We start from the raw sequence: 19,269 nt of genomic DNA on the forward strand, positions 1-19,269 counted from the left end.
GTCATGAAGTCACAGAACTATCAAATGTTAGAATGGAAGGAACCACAAAGACATGGAATGAATTCCCTTCCCAGTTATCCCCTCCACCTCACGTACACACAGCACAATGAGGCCCTGTTGTCTTTGGATTGTTCCCTAAGTGTACCTTGAGCATATCTTCCCAATTTAGCTCTTTGCCATCCCATTTCTTGGAAATCAGCTTCCCCATATTTAAGGCAGGCCTATCCTTCACTCAAGGGCTTTTCCAAACAGAGAGAGGTGTAGTCTCCCTCTGGACTTCTCCAGAACCTACTACATTTGCCCTTTGCATTTGCTCTCTTGACTTACGGTTATTTGTGCCAAATCTCCTCTTTCCTGCTGGGCTGCATACTCCTTGAGGGCAGGGTCCTATCTTCTACTAATTTATGTCACGTGCTACTTAGCTCAGGCCCTGACAAAGTAGAGATTTGCTGCATCATTAATGAAACAATTCACACTAATTAATATATGCATTTATACATAAATCCTTAACCACTAGAACAAAGTAAATTCAGTGATGGGCTTTTCCTTTTATATATTTGTGACCCACATGGTTCAGTCATTTCTGATTCTACTTTTCTTTCCTAGCAATCATCACAAAACTGGGATAAGAGGCTAAGTATCGACTCTTCACTCCCAAGTGGCTTTGCTAGTCCTACAGATGAACTACCTCCATCTCGTGTCAAGGAAAGCCACATTTTGGAAGGACTAAGAAAGCTCCAGAAGCAAAAAGTGTTACTGGAACCCCCATCAGTGATAACCAAATGGGGTTATAAAGATTGCATGAACTCAAACGAAGGAATATATTCTCCAGGAATTAAGAGTAGCAGTATCAAGGAGCATGCCCCCCACAGATCCCCTGGGACCAACCACGAGGGGCCCCACAAGGCATTTGTGTGTGGCACAGATTCCCACGATGCCGAGGAGGACTCTTCCTCCTTAGCATTCCTCCAAGTGGTTCCAAACCAGGGCTGCAGGCTGCACAGTTGTAAATTAACCCACAGTGTTTCTGACAGTCTGTTTGGCTGGAATCTGAGTGGAAAACATTTTCCCAAAGGCACATCTTCAGTTTACCCCAGGGAGAGGCCTGAAAAGCTGACCCGTTGTGCCAGCAGCTGTCCCATGGGGAGAAAGCTGTGCCCAAGTGTGCACATGCCTGAGGCGCAGAGAGAGGGGGATCCATGCAGCCAGGACCACCTGGCTCTCTGTCTGCAGCTTTCTGACACCGAGGACGACACCCTCGATGAGCTGCACATAGACAGCAGTGATGGGAAAAGCCCTTCAGATTTGTCCCTGACCACCGACACCGACAAATCCGTGGAGAATCTGGATCACCTCACAAGATTTGGAAAATCTGACAAGGAGGGAAAACAAGTGCCCATCCACATAGAGAGCAGGCCAAAGACGTTCAGTTTCATTAAGCAGCAAAGAGTTGTAAAAAGGACTTCTTCAGAAGAATGTGTTACTGTAATATTTGATGCAGAGGATGGCGAGCCCATTGAGTTCAGCTCTCACCAGACAGGTGTTCTCACTGTTACCAGAGATGACATTTCCATCAGTCAGGCCCCTGCTGGACCCAAGGCAGAAGACTCTGAGCTTTCACCTCAGGGAATTCCTCACTTACAGCCAGGAACTGCTGCAAGAAACTATGCTTTCTTAAAAACACCTGAAGAGAAAACTGAGAACATACCAAGAGACAATGTAGGTAACGTGGCTGCAGCATCCACTGCATTTTTCAACCCCAGGACATTAACCCAAAATACTCAGCAGCAAAGGTTGGCCAGACCAACACACAGTATGTCATGCCAGAGTGACTGTAGGTCTTCAGTGTCCATGGGTATGTATCCGAAGCAAAGCCTGACAAAAATACCTGCCAGGGGCAAGTCTCCACCTCAGAAATCAAAACTAATGGAGGCTGAAACTGCCACAAGAGTCCCTTCCTCTGGCCCAGTGACTCTTGAAAAATCACCCACCCTAGCTCCCAGTAAACTCTTACAATCCACGAAGACTGAGGGCCTGGAACCCCTTGCTGATTTACGGCCAGATTCACACATTCCAAAACACCGCACCCAACCTCTTCACAGCTCCAAAATGTCCAGCAGAAGGGAAGGGGCCCAGTGCTCCAAGAGTCCAGGTCCTGCACCACAGCCACTGTCGAGGCCCCTCCCTGAGCCTGGTGACAATGGAGAGCCCCCCACCAGGGATAAACACTGTGATGCTGGGCCAGAGGCCAGGCTGGAGGCGCCTTCCTGCCCACCCCATCCTGGCAGGTCAGTCTCCCTACTCAGGCCCAGTTATGACTGTTTGCTACCACCTGCCAAGCCTCAAGCCAGAGTCCCTAGCGAAACAGCAAGGACTGTATTCAAAGCCCCACCTCTGAAAGGATCCTCTGTTCCTATCATTTCTTCTAATCTGACCATGACGGAAGTGCCAGGGAAGAAACCGTCAATGGCCTTCAAAAAGCCTATCTTCACTCACCCTCTGCCTTCCACGGAAACAGGGATTCAAACCAGATGTGCTGCCCACACGCCCTCCAGATCATTCGCCATGAAGGCCCCGGGGCCCCCAAAGGTCTCTCCAAAGAGAGGTGTCGCCAAAACCCCACCTCACCAAACGCTTGGGGCTGCACACACGGACCCAGAGTTACGGACTCCCAAGAGCTGCCCTGCAGCCCAGGAGCCCCCGGAAACATTGTCCTCCGGAAGTGTAGACCCAGGGAGACAAGGACAACAGAAAGACAGCGTCTCCACATCACCTAGGCCTTCCGTGTTAGGTGTCAGTGAGTCACCGCCAGCTCAGGGAAGCAGTCCCTCTTCATCACCAGCCTCCAGAGGCTGCCACAGCCCACATGGTTTTCTGCATGCTCATGAGAAAGGCCTGACAGCTCGCCTCCCAGCTGGGCTCAGAGTTCTCACAAAGTCTCCCCAGTTGCTCAGGAAAAGTTCCACGGTGCCAGGGAAACATGAAAAAGACAGTCTAAATGAAGCCTCTAAAAGCTCTGTGGCTGTACGCAAGTGTCCACTCGAGGACTCTGGGGCTGCAGCAAGCCCTGGGGCCACAGTGGGTGAAAGCAGTGGGACTCCGTGGGGGCTGCAAGCACAAGACAGTTTGGCTGAAGAGCTTCTCCTGGAAGCTGCCGTCCCAGAGGCATTGGAAAATGGGGCTGCTGCTGGAAAAGATGGGCTAGAAAACAGGTCTGTGAAAAGATCCCTTTCCTCCAACAAGCCACACCCCAAACCAGCTCTAGGCATGAACGGAGCCAAAGCCCGCAGCCAGAGTTTCAGCGCTCGCTCAGGAGACAAGCCCCCAACTCCGCCCATAGAAGGGCCTGGCAAAGTCCGAACTCAGATTATTACCACCACTGCCGAGAGAGGCAGTTCCCTCACCCGGCAGAGCTCCTCCACAGAAGGCTCTCCGCACAAGACCCCTGCTGCCCCCATGCCTGACAGTCCGCCCAGTGCCGGGAGGCCCCTGGGGCATCCCTCCTCCAGGCAAAGCCCCCTGGGGAGCACGGGCAACCCCGGCAGCCAGCACGGGAGCCCACGCAAGTTGCCTTGGAGGATCCCTCGGAGATCTTTAGGGCCCCTCGCCCCTGCTGGAATGGAAGACCAGCAGGCCTGCCCTCAGGGAGGAGGCCCTCGTGTGGCTGTCCCTGAGGAGTCAGGCAGCGACCACTGCAGATGCCCACCCACCCCAGCACACTGCCCACGAGTCCTGCAAAGTCCAGGGAGGACACAGTGTGCAACCAACACTGAAACAAGCAGGACTCCCAAGCTAGAAACTTCTGGAAGATATCCAGATAATTCCACAACCAGGACTGGTGCTGTGAGCCCAGAAGCCCCCCTCTCACCCACAATTGAAGAAAAGGTCATGTTGTGCATTCAGGAAAATGTGGAAAAGGGCCAAGTACAAACAAAGTCCACGTCTGTGGAGGCAAAGCCGAAGCCCGGGCCTTCCTTTGCCAGCTGGTTTGGTTTTAGGCGGAGCAGACTTCCAGCTCTCAGTAGCAGGAAAATGGATGTCCCCAAAATGGAAAGGAAAGATGCAAAAGGTTTGGGGTTTGGAAACAAACAGCTAAAATCAGAGAGAAAAAAAGAGAGAAAGAATCTCGAACTACAGTTTGAGATAGAAAATGGGCTTAACAGGGACTCCGAGGTGGCAGATAGCCCAGACGGTGGTTTGCCAAGCAAAAATTATCTGAAAACGCCACCACTGGACATTTACCACCAAATGACATTTGAACCGCAAAGCAGACCCAGCCCTGTTACGGGTTCAACAAAAGATACCTTTTTGACAGAACTTTTGAACAGGTAACACATTGGCAAAGCGGGTGGCAGTGTTGAGAGGTGCCCCCCCACTGCCTGTCCACAAGAAGACTTGTTTGCTTCCTGCGTATTAAATTCCAGTCAAGCGTGGTTTTCATACAAGCAGAAATTCATAGTAGCAGATTTTTATACATTAGCCAGAATTTAAACAATGAAATAAAAGTTAGGAATAAAATGAGAATTTAGACCATGTTACTTTGTTAACCAAACCAATGGTCTTTGAAATTAAAGAATGGTAAATTTTATCAAGGTTGATAGAAATTCCACCTACACGGGGAACCATGAATGTACCCACATGGCATGAAATGGAAGAAAATTACACATACGTTTCAAATTATGCTGGTCCCATTGATTGTACCAAGCAAACATATACTTATAAACTTTCCAGAGGTAATTACATTTCCTGCTGATCTTAAGCCAGAACTGTATTTAGCAATCACTCTTCGGTGGTTTTTATTTTGCACCCACCTGCCCCCATCTCTCAAGTGTTCATAAAATTAAAAGAAATTATTACATTATCAAATCTAAATTGACACACTACTGGACTATAAGAGGAAGATTTGATAGAGGCCAGTTGAGAAACACTTGTCACTCAAAGATTTAAAGACAAAAGGATACAGGAAGGTTACTTTAAATATTAAAGGATTGGGGAAAATAGAGCAATTGGGGAAGAACAATGTAATTTATCAGAGGAATCACTTTCTACCTGCAGAGTTGATAAGAAAGCAGCTCACCAGACAGAAAATGGATCAAATAGTGTTGCCTGCAGGAGTGTGTTAAAGGGCAGCTCCCAGGGCTCAGGTCTCACCTGCAGCTCTACCAGCCCTCAAGGAAACCACAAGAAGAACATCAAAACTAAAGCTGATCTGGAAACACCAAAAGGCTCACTGGTAAGTGCTCCACCATCTGGTTAGAAGGTGTTAGGCTTTGAGACTGGCTGGTAGGGTTCTTTCTACCTTTGTTGATGAAAATATGTGAGCCCGAGATTGGGGGGCAAGAGGGTGCACTGAGAAAGAGAAAAGAGAGAAATTCTGGTGACCACTTTAGCAGAGAGAAAGAGGGCAGCTGCATTGCAAATGGGCGTGGCTCCCTCCAGGGAGGTTGCTTTTTTAGCCCTCTTTTTCAGGAGGAGCCTGTAATCACAGTGCAGGCAAATGATGCGCAAATGACACTGTTGGTATCATCTTCAAATTACACTCTTGTGCTGGAAATTTGTTTTGATGATTGTTTCCATCATTTCCAGCAACACGAAAAGGAATGAACATGATTATAGAAAATATTAAGTACTAAACAATTTAAGAGAATATTGGCTATTTTGATGATTTGATATAAGCATTTTTCATTTTCACTGCAAGCTGTAAGTACCAGTTCATCCTCTCAAGACAGAAGGTGTTAAGACTAAGAAATCCTTTTGGGAACTTGATGCATTATCATTTTAGTCTTTTAATTATGAAGTCCAGACTCAGGGGGTACTTTCCTTTAAAAAAAATTAATAAAAGGGCATTTTTATATTTCCCCTGGGTATGCTGGTTTTGAGAAATATTTATGTTTTAAAATCACCTGAAATTGCACTTAGTCTCCTTACATCTTTTCTGTTCATGCATAATTGATTTAGTGATGTTCATTGTTCTTCCATGGAAGTTTTAAAGCACTTACTGTATAGTACATACTACTGTTTCCTCAGGAAAAACCTGAAATATGAAGTAATTATACTTTTTTTTTTTACCTGAAGTTGTTCAAGAGTAGAGGAGATTTGAAAGATGTTCATGATTGGCATTATCAGTTATTAATTATTAGTGTAACTACTTTTTGATGTTTAGGGTTCCTTAGAGTTTCATAGGCATACTTTAATTTGAGACAATGCACATTGTTTTTTTCAAATAGCTCTTGAATCTGAAAAGCCATAAGGTATTTTTTTTAACTCTCTGAACTCTTATGCAGACTATGTTCTTTGCAAAAGTTTTCTTTTCCTTTTTCCCCCATTTTTGCCCTTGGCTTCTGTGGTATCCTCCCTTCCTTGTAAACACAGATGTCCCTGTTTTATAAAACCACAAATTACAAACACATCTAAGGCTGCCCTTGTATTGTCACTGAAAGGAAAGAGAGAAAATGAACGTGTGGAAATGTGCAATATGCTGGAAATTCAATCCAACTGATCTAAAACTTTGATATCTCAGCAGAGCCCCTTATCAGAGGCACTCAGTTTAGCTATGCCCCATTTAATATGGTTCTGACAGCTTAGGATGTATCTTCACTGTACGGAAGTACCAAAAACAAAAAAAACAAAGAGACCCTCTGGTTGGCTTTTGCAGTTTCATTCTTGCTTCCTTACTACTTCCTGATGGTACAGGAACTGGCCCTGCTTTTCCTCTATTGTCTGCAGCCCTTCACAGTGCAGTCATAAGTATTCTTTGGCCCTTCCAGAATATCTGCAAGAAATGCTCTTTATTATTTTCTGTGAAGTACAAAGGTTCCCATACCATCCCAAATATACATAATCAATAGGGATATACTGATTTTTCTATTAGCTGCAAGAGCAAATTAGTCATACTGGGAAGCTTTTCCATATGGAGGAATATTATTAACCTGGATAGTTGACCAGGGAGTCATTTTTTTTTTTCAGTGTAAAATGCAGTATTTTTTTTGTTTCATCTCCATAATCATCAACATGGATTGGGATAAAATTAGTAATTTCAGAAAAGGCATTGCCATAGACTCCTTTGGGGCTAGTACAAGAATAGCAGTGAAAATTTATTTATTATATGTTATCAGCCTATATAAGAAGGAAATTAGATGAAAAATAAAATATATTCTAATACCATAGCACATTGATGTGAATACCCATGAACCTTTTAAAATTAAGGGATTTTTCCCATACAAGGGTTTAAGGTAAATTTGCTATCTTCTTATTTTAAAGTGTGTTGCAACAAATTATTCTTATAGTAGCTGTTTTGGATATAAATAATAGCTGCACATTATGCATTACACATCACACTTTTTTGTGAATGAAATCAATGTTCAAAATCTTAAACCTCCACCCTTGCCCTTTACATACTAAGGCTATATTTAGTTATGAGCATTCTAAGATATTTTAATTATTTTAATCTATGATGATAATAATAGATTATTTTTGTACCTTATAACAAATCCATTTATGGTAGCAGACTTCCACTTAGGTTCACTAGCAACTGCATCTCCATTTCCAGGGTTGCTAGACACATTCTAAAATATGTGTAAAAGTCCCATTAATTCTTTGCTGAATTAAAATATTTTACTCTTTTCAGAGCCTTAATTAGAGGCTTATATCCCCATTTATGGGATCATTTACAGACCACTTAGCTCTAATTTTTGTGTAATTTAGACAGGGCTCTGTTACTTTGTACTTTTATTTATATTATATAAAATCATCATAAGAGGAGAAAAGGTATCCCTGGGAAATATTGCATCAATATTAAGTAAATAAGTCAGAAAAAAATGCACTCTACTTCCCACATGTTATAGGTCCTTCCTTCCTATGGCTTTAAATAATTTTTCTGAAATGAGAAGTCTCAGAAGACAGCTCCAGGCTTCAATTTAACTATCACTGGACAAAATAAAAATTGTTAACGAAATTAACAAGACCATATACCTTCTTTATACACTGGAAAGGGAGGCCATACTAATATGGGTATTTTAATTTAAATTATGAGGATTCTCTTTACCCAGTGTCTTCACCACAGTCTGAAGAAAGATCACATATGCTAATAAAAAAGCATCAAAGGCTATTCCACTAAAATGGTGTGGGTGATGAAGAAATACAAAATAGTACAATAATTACACAAACTGTTATAATCATATTAAGTTCTGGAAAATGTTGTAATTTCAACATCCTTAATTGAACAGTTCTGTTCTAAATGCCATTTTGATGCTAATGAAAAGCATGCATATTTTGTCCTTCTGCAAAGTTTTTTAAATGACTAACTTTTCTGAAGGTAATGCTTTCTGGGGTTTTTCTTCCAAAGATCACTTCCTGTCTTGCTTAGGTTCATTGTGTTCCTTTTCAATGAACTGTGACATCAAATGCTCTTTTCTTTGGAAGCAATTCATGTTAGGATGATTCAGAGAAGAGGTATATGCAGAATTCCAAATGAAAGATGCCCCCAAATATTGGGCTTAATTCTGAAATTATGTGTATGTGTATGTACATGTTAGTGGTAAATTATTTTCTCCCTTTACTTCCTGTGTCCTTTGTAAGCTCACTTTTCCCTGCCTTTTCTAATGGTAAGGGTTAATAGAATGTAATGGGTACTATGACATTTAATGGGTACCTGTAATAGACTGGCATTTGGTAGCACTCTTGACTACCACTGCAGATCCCAAAAGATGCATAGGAGTTGGAGGTGCACCATTGGATGGTGTCTGAAGTGCCAACAGTAAACTGAAACCAAAACTAGCCCATATCACTGCCAGGGAGTCACCTGCTATTTCTTACCAAATGGGACATTACTGACAAAGATCCATAGCTGCTCCTGATAGAGCAACAGCTGAGAAAATTCTCAGTCTCTAACTACCATCCTTTTCTGGGCCAAACTTCTTTGTCCTATGACCACCCCTATCTTTGAAGTGCTTCGCCACATGAAGGCTGTCCCTGGTGTGCCTAGCCCGTACCCCCAGGAAGGTTCCATTTCCACATCCTCTCACCAGTACCCAGCCATTGTGTGATGAGGGTGAAAATTAATTTTAATTCCAGCCTATGAAAAACATAATTAGCTAGGGGAATCTGCTGCCAGAATAAATGATGCCCCTCATTTCCATAGGCAAATGGAGTTTTTTAATTACTCACCACTTTGCATTGAAATCTATTTGTATGGGTAATTAGAGCTGCCAGCGTGCAGTTCTATGACACTCCCCTATTTTCCATTCCTTGGCCCATTCTTCATCCATCCCTTCAAATTCAAAATCTCCTCTCATGGGTCATCTGCCTCTCATGGGTCCAGGAGAGTCCCGGAGAGCTGAAAGAACTAGGGGCCTTGTCTGCAAGCCCAGTGCCTCTGATGAATCGCCAGAGGCCATGTGTAGCATTTGCTGTTAAGCACATAAAGCCCTAGAAAAGTTCTGACAGGGAGCTGACAACCTACACAATGGCTTTTTCTTTCTTAAATATGATATTTGGAGAAAGGTAGTGGTTAAGTTCCATAGATGGCATAGGGAACAGAAGCAGAGAAAGATACACATATACACATACACACAAAAATTTTGCTGCTGTTAAATAAAGACACACGTCCTGTATACTTGGAATACTGCCTGCATATCTAACTGCCAAACACCAACAAAGGTACAGTAGTTCTTGAGACAGTCTGGAAAGGATGGTTGTAGCAATACGGCATGCTCTGAAAAACTGAATTACTGCAATGAATAGGGGTCAGGAGTGCCCACTCTAAATATGAAATCTTTTGTGACCTTGAATAGATCACTAACCCTCTCTGAGTCTTTTTTCCTTTATCTGTAAGATGAGAAGCTTGTTCTAACTTATTGGATTCTTTGTTTAGAATCTCTTAGGCTGATGGAGATGATGATTCACCCACATTCCAGCAGGTTAGCAGAGCATCCCTTTAAGTTTAAAAATTTACAGAAACTTAAAGGAAATGCTGTTCCGCATAACAGGCGCAGGGAGCAAGGGGAGAGTTTGAACATGTCAAAAGAACTGATATGGGCTGAAAATATAAATTGATTTCCTTGACGTTTCTGTCGATGAGGATAGAAGGTCCTTGTTCAGTTGTCAATAGAAAGTCAGGTGCTTGAGGATGCCTTCCTCAGTGGGACTTCTGGTTGCCTTGTCGCAAACAGGTTACTGAGCCGGGTGAACCTTGTGAAGAAAACAAGTAACACATGAGCCTTGCTGATGCCCACGGCGCTTTTCCTCCCTTCCATCTGTAAATGTGCACTAGTAGGAGATCTTGTTGAGAAGCCTTTCTCCCCCATTCCATCACTTTCTTCCTTGGGGAGCACTAACAAACAGGGAAGCACCTGCAGAGCTGGTGGGGAAGGAAAGTGAGGAAGCCTGGCCTCTGGATATTCAAGCATAACAATCTCAAGCTATCCACATAACCCCTTGAGTGTGCCACCTTCGGGCTATCAGCATGGACAGATTAAGCAGCAATTACATTCAAATGTTGGAATTGCACTCATAAAATGTAGATAACTGGTCTTCTATTAAATATGAAAAACAGGAGGTAAAAACTAAAAAGCTAAATCTAGCTCAAGGCCAGTATGCAACCATATGACTTACACTGTGAGTATAAACCAAAGGTTTCTTGGCATTCAGCTGGAGTCACTGGGCAAACCCACCAACAGCCCCTAATGTATGTGCTAATAAGCAGAATGCCATGACATTCATTGCACAGTTCACATCATTATCAGTGGCTGCCCAGGTGACTGGCTGGAACGTACTTTAAAAGAGCTATTTAGGGTCATTCTGCCAGAGGCCACAATCTGTCTTGATATGGAAGCTGAGTCTACACTGGCATAGTCAAATGGAAATTTGACAACAAAATTCCCTCAAATGAAAGCCAGATTTGCTGCGTTTGAATCCTGGTTCCACCCCTTGGGCAGTTGCTTGTCTGTTTCTTCAGGGGCCATCTCTAGAAGCAGGCTAACAGTAGCACCTGCCTCCAGGAGATTGGTGTGAGCACCATGAGTTCCTAGGTGTGACAAGTTTAAGCAACGGCCACTCCCTAACATTTCAGAGTTTGTTCTTTTAAATTGTTATCATTGACGTCACTGATGATACTGTTACTACTGCTGCTACTAGACTGGGAAGAGGGGGATGGGCTTAGCTCTCATGTTGCCACTTACAGTATGTTTAAGGAAACTTGCTAGATCTTAGAATTCTCATTCGTAAAATACTGTGACTTTATTTGAGTCTCTCTATGGGTGCTACACTCTTCAGCATTTGGATGCTTCCGCTGAAATATAAGGGGAATGTTTTTGACATGAAAAATCAATATAAATATACCACTGTTCTAGTTCACTAAATACACATCATAGTCACCTCATGCTTCATATCAAAAGAACAACAATAAAAGATATAATTTACTTAGAGAGTTACATTCTTGGAAAGGGTCAGGAGATCTAAGTGTATTTCTTTATATCAAAATAACTTGTGGTAGAAGTCACTGTCTCTGGAGGAATTCTATTTCCTTAGACCTTAATTCTTCCTAATAGCTCTGTATTACCGATTTTATTAAGTATTAAAAACCAAAGCTGTGATCTCCAAAATTATGCAGAATTAGGTACCCTGTAAATCCTCACTTTCAAAGCTTGGGTTTTATTTCTGAAAAATATGCTCTTGTAAATAAACTTGTAATAAAGTGAGGAAAAGTAGAATGAAGAAAATACATATGTATATGTATACATCCACACACACACACCACATGTCGGTTACAGAATGTACCATTATTGAGTATTGCAAACAATCTATTTAGCATAGTAAATAAGAACTTACAGCGTTTTCTTATTGCTACAGATAAAAGAGGCTAATGAAAACCTGCAAGATGATGAAGAAGATACAGTTGCAGATTCCACATTTCAGAGCCACATCATAGGTAAAAATTCATGTCTTGATACATGTTTAACTGATATATTTTCTAAATAGGACCTTCTTTCAGACACTGTGTGTCCCTGAAGAGCATTTCTTATGGTCCCCTCTGTCAGGACTGGGTTTTAACCTCTCATACATGGTTAACTTTATTTTTTTAGACATTGGAAGCTACCACATAGTAAATGAGTCAAAGCAGAACCTATGAAGAAAACATAGGTGTTTGCAATGGAATGCCAGGCAGATTGATGAGAAGTAAGTACTTGTCAATATAAAATGAACATAATACTAAGTGTAAATAATTTCTCTCTGAGGAGAAGGTCAACTTTGAATGGATCTAGGTTCTATAATTCTCTCAGGAAGCACTTTGTGCAACGTTGGGGAATGGCTTTCTTAAATTGAGTGTTTTTTTTAATTGAATATGTTTTACACATAGAATGAAGTAGATTAGGTGGATATAGCGTGCAAAAATCTTGAACTCATTTTCTTCACCAGTTCTGTCAGAACCCTGATTATAGAGAGTCCTGTCTCTGAAATAAGTCTGGCTTGTCAGCTATTTCTTAAAACTGTTCAGAAGCCTAGATTGAAGGAACTCAGGTTCCTAGTACAAAGGGACTTTGCTGACCTGTTTCCAACAGCTGGGAGGCAGCTGGTGGTGGAGTAGCTGTCTGTGACTGTGATCCTTGTCAGGAGATAGAAAAGGTGATAACTTGAAGAGCTCTGGGCCCCCTTGCACACTTGCATTATTAGCTGTTCCCCAGGCTGTAAGAATATATGTGAATGTAAGCATGCTGCTTATTTAGATTTATAGAGGATACCAAGGCATGATGGAATCACTTCTTCAAATCACATGTTGCTGTAGTAGATGACTGAATACCATGATCTAGAGCATGACAGCCCCACAGATTTCCAATTCCTGGTATAATCAGTACCTATTGCTCTTGTCCTTACACTGGAGCACCTTAACTTACCAACTCTAGCACCTCACACTCTCGGCACCGTGCTGGTACCCTTCATTTTCTAGGCATACCCAGCAGTCTTCTGCAAACTGTAATTTGTAGTTATCTCAGAGAGTTCTTGTACCCCCACAGCTTAATGAGACTGGCACACCACTATTATTCTTTTCATTTGTAATTGGGAATACAAAAATCTTAACAAACAGCTGAATGAGTATAGTCTGAATGAAATTATCATTCCCAAAAGACATTCTGTGTTATAGTTGTCAATGTAAAATGCTTAAATTGGTATCAGTTCTGTGTAGTTAGCCAATATTCAAGTTAAATATTGTTTAACAACCTTCAGATGTGACACTATGTAAAGCCCCACTGAGTCATCATTTTTTCATAATGAGGATTCCTGGGCCTGTAAAATAACATACAGAGTTAGAGGCTTTATATTAGAATATTTTTCAAGGAACTACAATAATCGTAAGTGCTTTCTAATAAGCTAGCAATTCTTCAGATCTGCATTGTTCAGCATGATAGCCCATAGCCACATGTGATTTCAGATTCAATTTAAATTGAGTAAAACTACATAAAATTAAAAATTCCATTCATCAATTGCACTAGCCACATTTCAAGTGCTCAGTGGCCACATATCCTCAATGCTATGTATGGAAATTTCCATCATCACACCAAGTCCTTTTGGCAAGCTCTGCTTTGGATCACTCTCATGGAAGTAAATTTAGGCCATGTTCTCACAGAGAGCTGACTTGAGCTTCACACGATTGGAAACTCATCTCTGGAAACCGGTGGAGAACTACGAGAAGGCTGCCAGCGGCTCCAAGTAACAACAGCAGCAGCAAAGCTGCCTCACCACTGCTGGAGCAGAGGGTCATTTATTCACCCTGTGTGCGGACCAGTCTGAAGGCAGGCATGAGAGAGGTGCAGCAACTCAACAGTGTTATCAGAAGCCCTGTATCTTTGTTCTCATGCTTGTTGCTTCTGGTTGCAGATTGATTCCTGCCACTCTCGGCAACCAATCTACATCCCAAGACATAAAACGTAAGGGAGAGTGAAAGCTCCTTCACTGTCCTCCTCCCCACAGACTCCAGAGGCCTTATGTGTCATCTGTCATCAGTGAGGACCCAATCATAAAACCGATGCTAGCTGCAGAGGATGCTGGGAAAGCCATTGTGTTGCTTTCCAGCCTCAATTACACAAGGTAGCAGGGAGAACAGGGCAGAGAGTGTTCCCTGGGTTAGCCAGTCAGGAAGACAAGCACAGAAATTTTAAAAACGTTCACCCATTTCAAGACTAAATGAGACTCAATAAGCCAAACTGTTACTTACTCTTATTCCACCAGGAAAAGTGAGAATATGTTTTTAGCACTCCGATAATCCCAATGTTCTTCATCTTAACTAGACTCAAGTACTGTCACATATCCTCACGATATTTTATAACCATAAAGTATTTCTAATCACAGCAGCTGAGCAAATCTAAATATGTTCCTCTTCTAACCAAACACCTGCTAATGTCTTTGACAATGAAGAGTAATCAGGAAATTTGTGAATCTGAATGTTTGCATTTCTGTAGTTAGGGATAAGGGTGTTTTTGGTTTAATCACAGTGTTATGAATTAATTACAAGACAAGAAGATATTGTCAACTAAACCTGCTCTACATTGATATCCAAAATTCATGAATTATGTAAAATAATAATAGTTTTTTTCTTTAAAATTGCCTCAATAAATGTCAGACTTCTATGTTAATAAGGAACAAGCAAATGACTAGCTTAGCCTTCTAGAAGGATTAATACAAATGCTCACAAGCACTACATTTCTAATTGTTCTTTCCTGCTATTTCCTGCTAATAGTTTCACCTTACATATCATACTTATTATCCAATAGGATTAAATGATCAGTAGGAATTCAAATAACATTGTCTCATATTAAAAACATCAGCCAGTGAGAGTATCAAAAATAACCTCCTAAGTGGAGGCAAGAGACTGGGACATTCCTGCAAAAGAAGAGAAAAATATCTTTTGAGGAGTTTGAGGAAAAAGCCGACCAGAATTAAGTATATCCAAGAAAATCAGAGATGCATGATAGACTCTTGGGAAGTGAAGGATACATGTTAGTTGAAGGAAATGTTTTCTCTTCCCCAAGGGCTGAGTGTACTCCTAGTCTGTTCTGTAGGAAGAGTACCACCAGAGAGCATGACACAGGTGTGGCCTGGCCCTGAGGCCTGGCTTTCTGTGGCTAGCTCTGCAAGGTTGTCCTGGGGCTCTCCACCCACCTCAGGAATTGCCTCTGCTGTCCCCCTCTATTCCTCCCCAAACTGACCTTTTGGTCAGTTTGTCTATTACAGCTAGTAATAGCAGCTAGTCTATTACTTATGCAGGAGAATCAAAACTACTCATTAAGAGCTCCTTTTGACTTATTAATGGACCACACACCAGTTGATTGCCATTGTTCCTGGGCGTTTCAGTTCCTCATTCCTTGTTCTCCTAAATTGAGCTAGTTCATCTGGTAAACTGACTCCTGTCAGTGGAGTAATACATAGGTCAAGCAGGTACTTTTTCAGGTCATATATCTGCAGTTTAACAAAGACTTAAGAAAAGTGTTACCTCTACTCAGGAAGTCTTGGGAGCTAACGTTTCAGGCGTTTGTATCACCAGTTTGAACAAATGAGAGGATGAGGAGGGAAGGACAGTAATCAACCCAACTTCAGACAGTGAATAGCACAAGAAGCAGTGTGGTGGGATGGGGAGGAGATAGGAAGAGTTATTTTATCATATAACCCTGACTTTTGAGAAGTGGCCTCCCTGCAGGCAGAGAGGTGAGACAAAGCTGTGACGAGCCAAGCAGAAAAGATTTGAGTCACCAGCTCCAAGGGCCATTTTCCCTCTAAAATGCATAGACCTTGTTCTTGCAACCTTTTCTCATCTAATCATAAAGCATCTAATCCACAGGAGTAATGTGCCCAGCCTGGACTTTGGTAGAGGCAGAAGGCATTAACGAGTCATGTAATACATTGCTATTGTCAAGGAATCTGTGTACCAGATTCCAGTGAAGATAGCAAATGCCCCAGCTTCTTTACCCAGCAGATTAGAGAAGGTCTGGCGTGGTGTCAGAAATGGAGTGTCAAGCCTGATGTGGCTCTGGTTCCTGAGGAGAGAAGTAGAAGGTCCCACAGATTCCTGAACAAAGTACTTCAGTTACATGGAAAGCAAGGACCTAGAAGCTTCTCTCATCTGAGTGGAAGGAATTCTGGAACCTACTTTATTATATTAAAGCCCTAATGTAATATGGTCAGCAGTTGTTATCCATACATGAGTTATACAGTTTGATTTATCCAGACCATTATTCTCAAATCCAAGTTAGCTAGTAATTAACTAATTATTAATAACAGTAGGATTAATTTCAGTTCAGTGGTTACATAAGAATAGAAATTTCTCTGTGACACACTTAACAGTCCAGAGGGAAGTGGTCCAGGCTGGCAGGACAATGCCAGGCTTCTCCTATGTTGTCCCTCTGCTTCATACGGTTTCCATTCACAGGCCCACTTCATGGTCCAAGATTGCTGCTGTAACACCATCCCTTTGGCCCCCTTTCCAGCCAGTGGGAAGGAAGAAGGGATGAGAAAGGATATGGTTCATCCCCTTAAGAACACTTCCCAGCATTCAACCCATCCCTTCTGCTAATCCATTGGCAAGTACTTAGTCCCATAGGATGGGAAATATTATTTCAGACAGGATGTTATTTATCTAGCAAGAAAGTAAAGGAGGTCTAAACTATGGAAGAAAGGGAGAATGGACATTAAAGGACATGAAGCAATCTCAACCTGCTGCCCAACCCCTACCAAGGTTATCTACTGGTAGAACACAAACAAATGTTCACTGTTGTTTAAGAAAGCCATAGGAAAATATATTCACAGAAATTCGGGGAGAGATATAATTAATTTCAATGACTTATGCTTAGTTTGTGTTTTGCATGTTCTTTACTAACACTACTCTCTATTTGCACAGTTAACCTTGAGAAGTTTTTTGAGAAAATGAATTGAATTTGGATTAGTTTCCCACCACCATGTTTATGAATAATATATAATTGGTTACCCACAAAGTACATACAGGTTCACATAAATCTTCTGTGGAATACAATGCATGTAGAATTTTCCTTTCTCTAAAATTAAAACTAATAGGGCACCAGGGCTTCCAGTACTGTAGCTGCCAATCAGTTAAATTCCTTGATAATTATCTGTCTTATTTCAAGAATATTTCTAATTATCCCCACTGAGAAAATTTGAAAAAAATATAGAAACTTAATGTACAGAGAATGACAATCATATTAAAAATAAAATTATAGCTTATCTCAAAGTTGACCAGACTTTCACAGTGTTTTGGGTGAAAGGCTATTTGAGTCAAATGTCACATTTTGAACAGTGTGCTGGCATATTTAGTCTTAATTGTAGAAAAAGTGAGCTATTATTGATGATCAAAACAAAATGTAAGTGGGAAGTACAAATGTTCTCAATAACAACTTTGATAGATAATGTTCTGTCGACTACTAACAGACTGGCACTGAACAGAAAATGCTTAGATAATAATGCCTATGGATGAGGAATAAGATGGAGTCATTTTACATAATTTGGTTCTCATATTAAGGCTTCCTAGGATGATAATATTTCTGTACTTCCAAACATACAAAGTGACATCTAAAGAGGTAATAGCTTTGCCAAGGAAATTTCCAGTGTGACTGCATTGCGTTCACTCATTTATAACTGCAAGTGACGAACTCCAAAGGAGGAGCTTTGCATCTGGCATTCTGAAATATAAATTCCACCTTTCATGAAGATAGACTCATGGAAACAGGATCATGTGGTTCCTCTGACCAAGGTCTGCAAATAGCAATGTTAATTTCCACCCATTGAGTATCCACAATGTAGCAAGCCCTGCGCTTGGAGCATTACATGTCGTCCTCCTTGTTGCTCATTTCTTTGGAACTGGTTCTCCGTTTTTGTCAGTCTGTCAACTTGGTTCTTGTGAGCACTTTCCTCTAACTGCCAGAGATAGTCATGAGGTTAGGCTCTGGTGGAGATTCTGTATTTGGGAGCACACTAAATCCTAGTCTGTGACTCCTCTGTTCCTCCGTTTTAACCCTGAAGAGAAAAAGCATTATAGACATAAAGAGTTGAAAGTATGGCTTCATTACTCCTATAAAACATTTACTCCTATAGATTGCACGAGAGAGTTGAGTTCTATTTAGCTCAACAAGCCTACATTGAGCATCTCCTACAAGCCACACTCTTTGTTAGATGCTGGGGATATGGAAATAATAAGACAGTACCTGCACTCTGAACTTCAGTCTAATAGGGAGACAGAGAAGCAAACATAATTCTGATACAGTGTGATCACAGATAAGTTAGAGGTGTGTTCTGCATATATATGAGTGCACAGAGCTGTGTGTGGAGCCAGCTTTGGTGAAGCTGGGAGTGTTGGTTTTCATCCTCAAGGATAAGACAAGATAAGTAAGATATTGAAATTTAAGAGCATCTGCCATTTATACCAGTGGTTCCCAAACTTTGCTATACATCTGAATCCCTTGCGAAGCCTCTAAAATTGCTGATGCCCAGGTCACCCCATAACACCCCATAAGAATTAAATCACATGGTTTAGGCATGGGAGCCAAGAATAAGTTTTTAAAAAATAATTTTTTAAAGATGCCCAGTTGATTTCAAAACAAAGCAAAGTTTGGGAACCATTGTTCTAAGGTATAGGATTTCCTCAGCAAAGGGGAGAGAGATGTCCTTCAATGCAAGGGAAACAGCATGAGCAGAGTCCTAGAGATAAGAATGGGGCACCCTGTGGGTGAGGGGAGTCAGTGAAAGACCTGCTAGGCCGGAGTAGAAACTATATTTTGAGGATAAGGTATGTACAGATAGAGTTTGTTTTGTAGGATGGGAACAGGTGGTAAAGACCTTGAAAGCCAAGGTTTGATATATGAACTTTATTCTGCAGGCAATACACAGACAGTGGGGACTTTTAAAATAAGACCAGCATGATAAGTGGTTGTCCAGTCACTATGATGTTCACATTTAGATTTTTAATATAAAAATACATTGTCATTTTCTCTCTTTAGCCTGGGACCAACTAAATGAGCTAGTCACCATACTGTTTCCTCATGGCTGGTGTGCTGTGATGAATGCAGAAATATTTAAAGGTTTCCAAAGAGCTCCCCAAAAGACCTCTACTGACAGCCTATCAGAATGCATCTGAATTTCCAACCCATTGGTAACTCCTTTAGGTAAAGGTCCTCAAGTTGCCTGTTATGTAATACAGCTGGTCTCAGAAAGGGGACATGCTGAGTACCACTGCCTGCTATATGCAGTGCGTCCTTTGGGTCAGCACCAGCA

General features: G+C 41.7%; 1 protein-coding gene across 14 annotated transcripts in view; it reads left to right on the top strand.

Annotated features, from left to right (window-relative positions):
• NCKAP5 (NCK associated protein 5) overlaps nucleotides 1–19,269 on the top strand; it is a 1,007,163-nt gene that overhangs the window by 905,324 nt on the left and 82,570 nt on the right. For all 14 annotated transcript variants that reach the window (XM_057505668.1, XM_057505671.1, XM_057505672.1 and 11 more), the window contains 3 exons: nucleotides 607–4,328; nucleotides 5,056–5,233; nucleotides 11,848–11,926. In XM_057505668.1, the coding sequence (XP_057361651.1) occupies nucleotides 607–4,328; nucleotides 5,056–5,233; nucleotides 11,848–11,926 (3,979 nt within the window). The remainder of the gene's footprint in view (nucleotides 1–606; nucleotides 4,329–5,055; nucleotides 5,234–11,847; nucleotides 11,927–19,269) is intronic.

Source organism: Manis pentadactyla, chromosome 8 (assembly GCF_030020395.1).
Source record: "Manis pentadactyla isolate mManPen7 chromosome 8, mManPen7.hap1, whole genome shotgun sequence".
Taxonomy (NCBI): Eukaryota; Metazoa; Chordata; class Mammalia; order Pholidota; family Manidae; genus Manis; species Manis pentadactyla.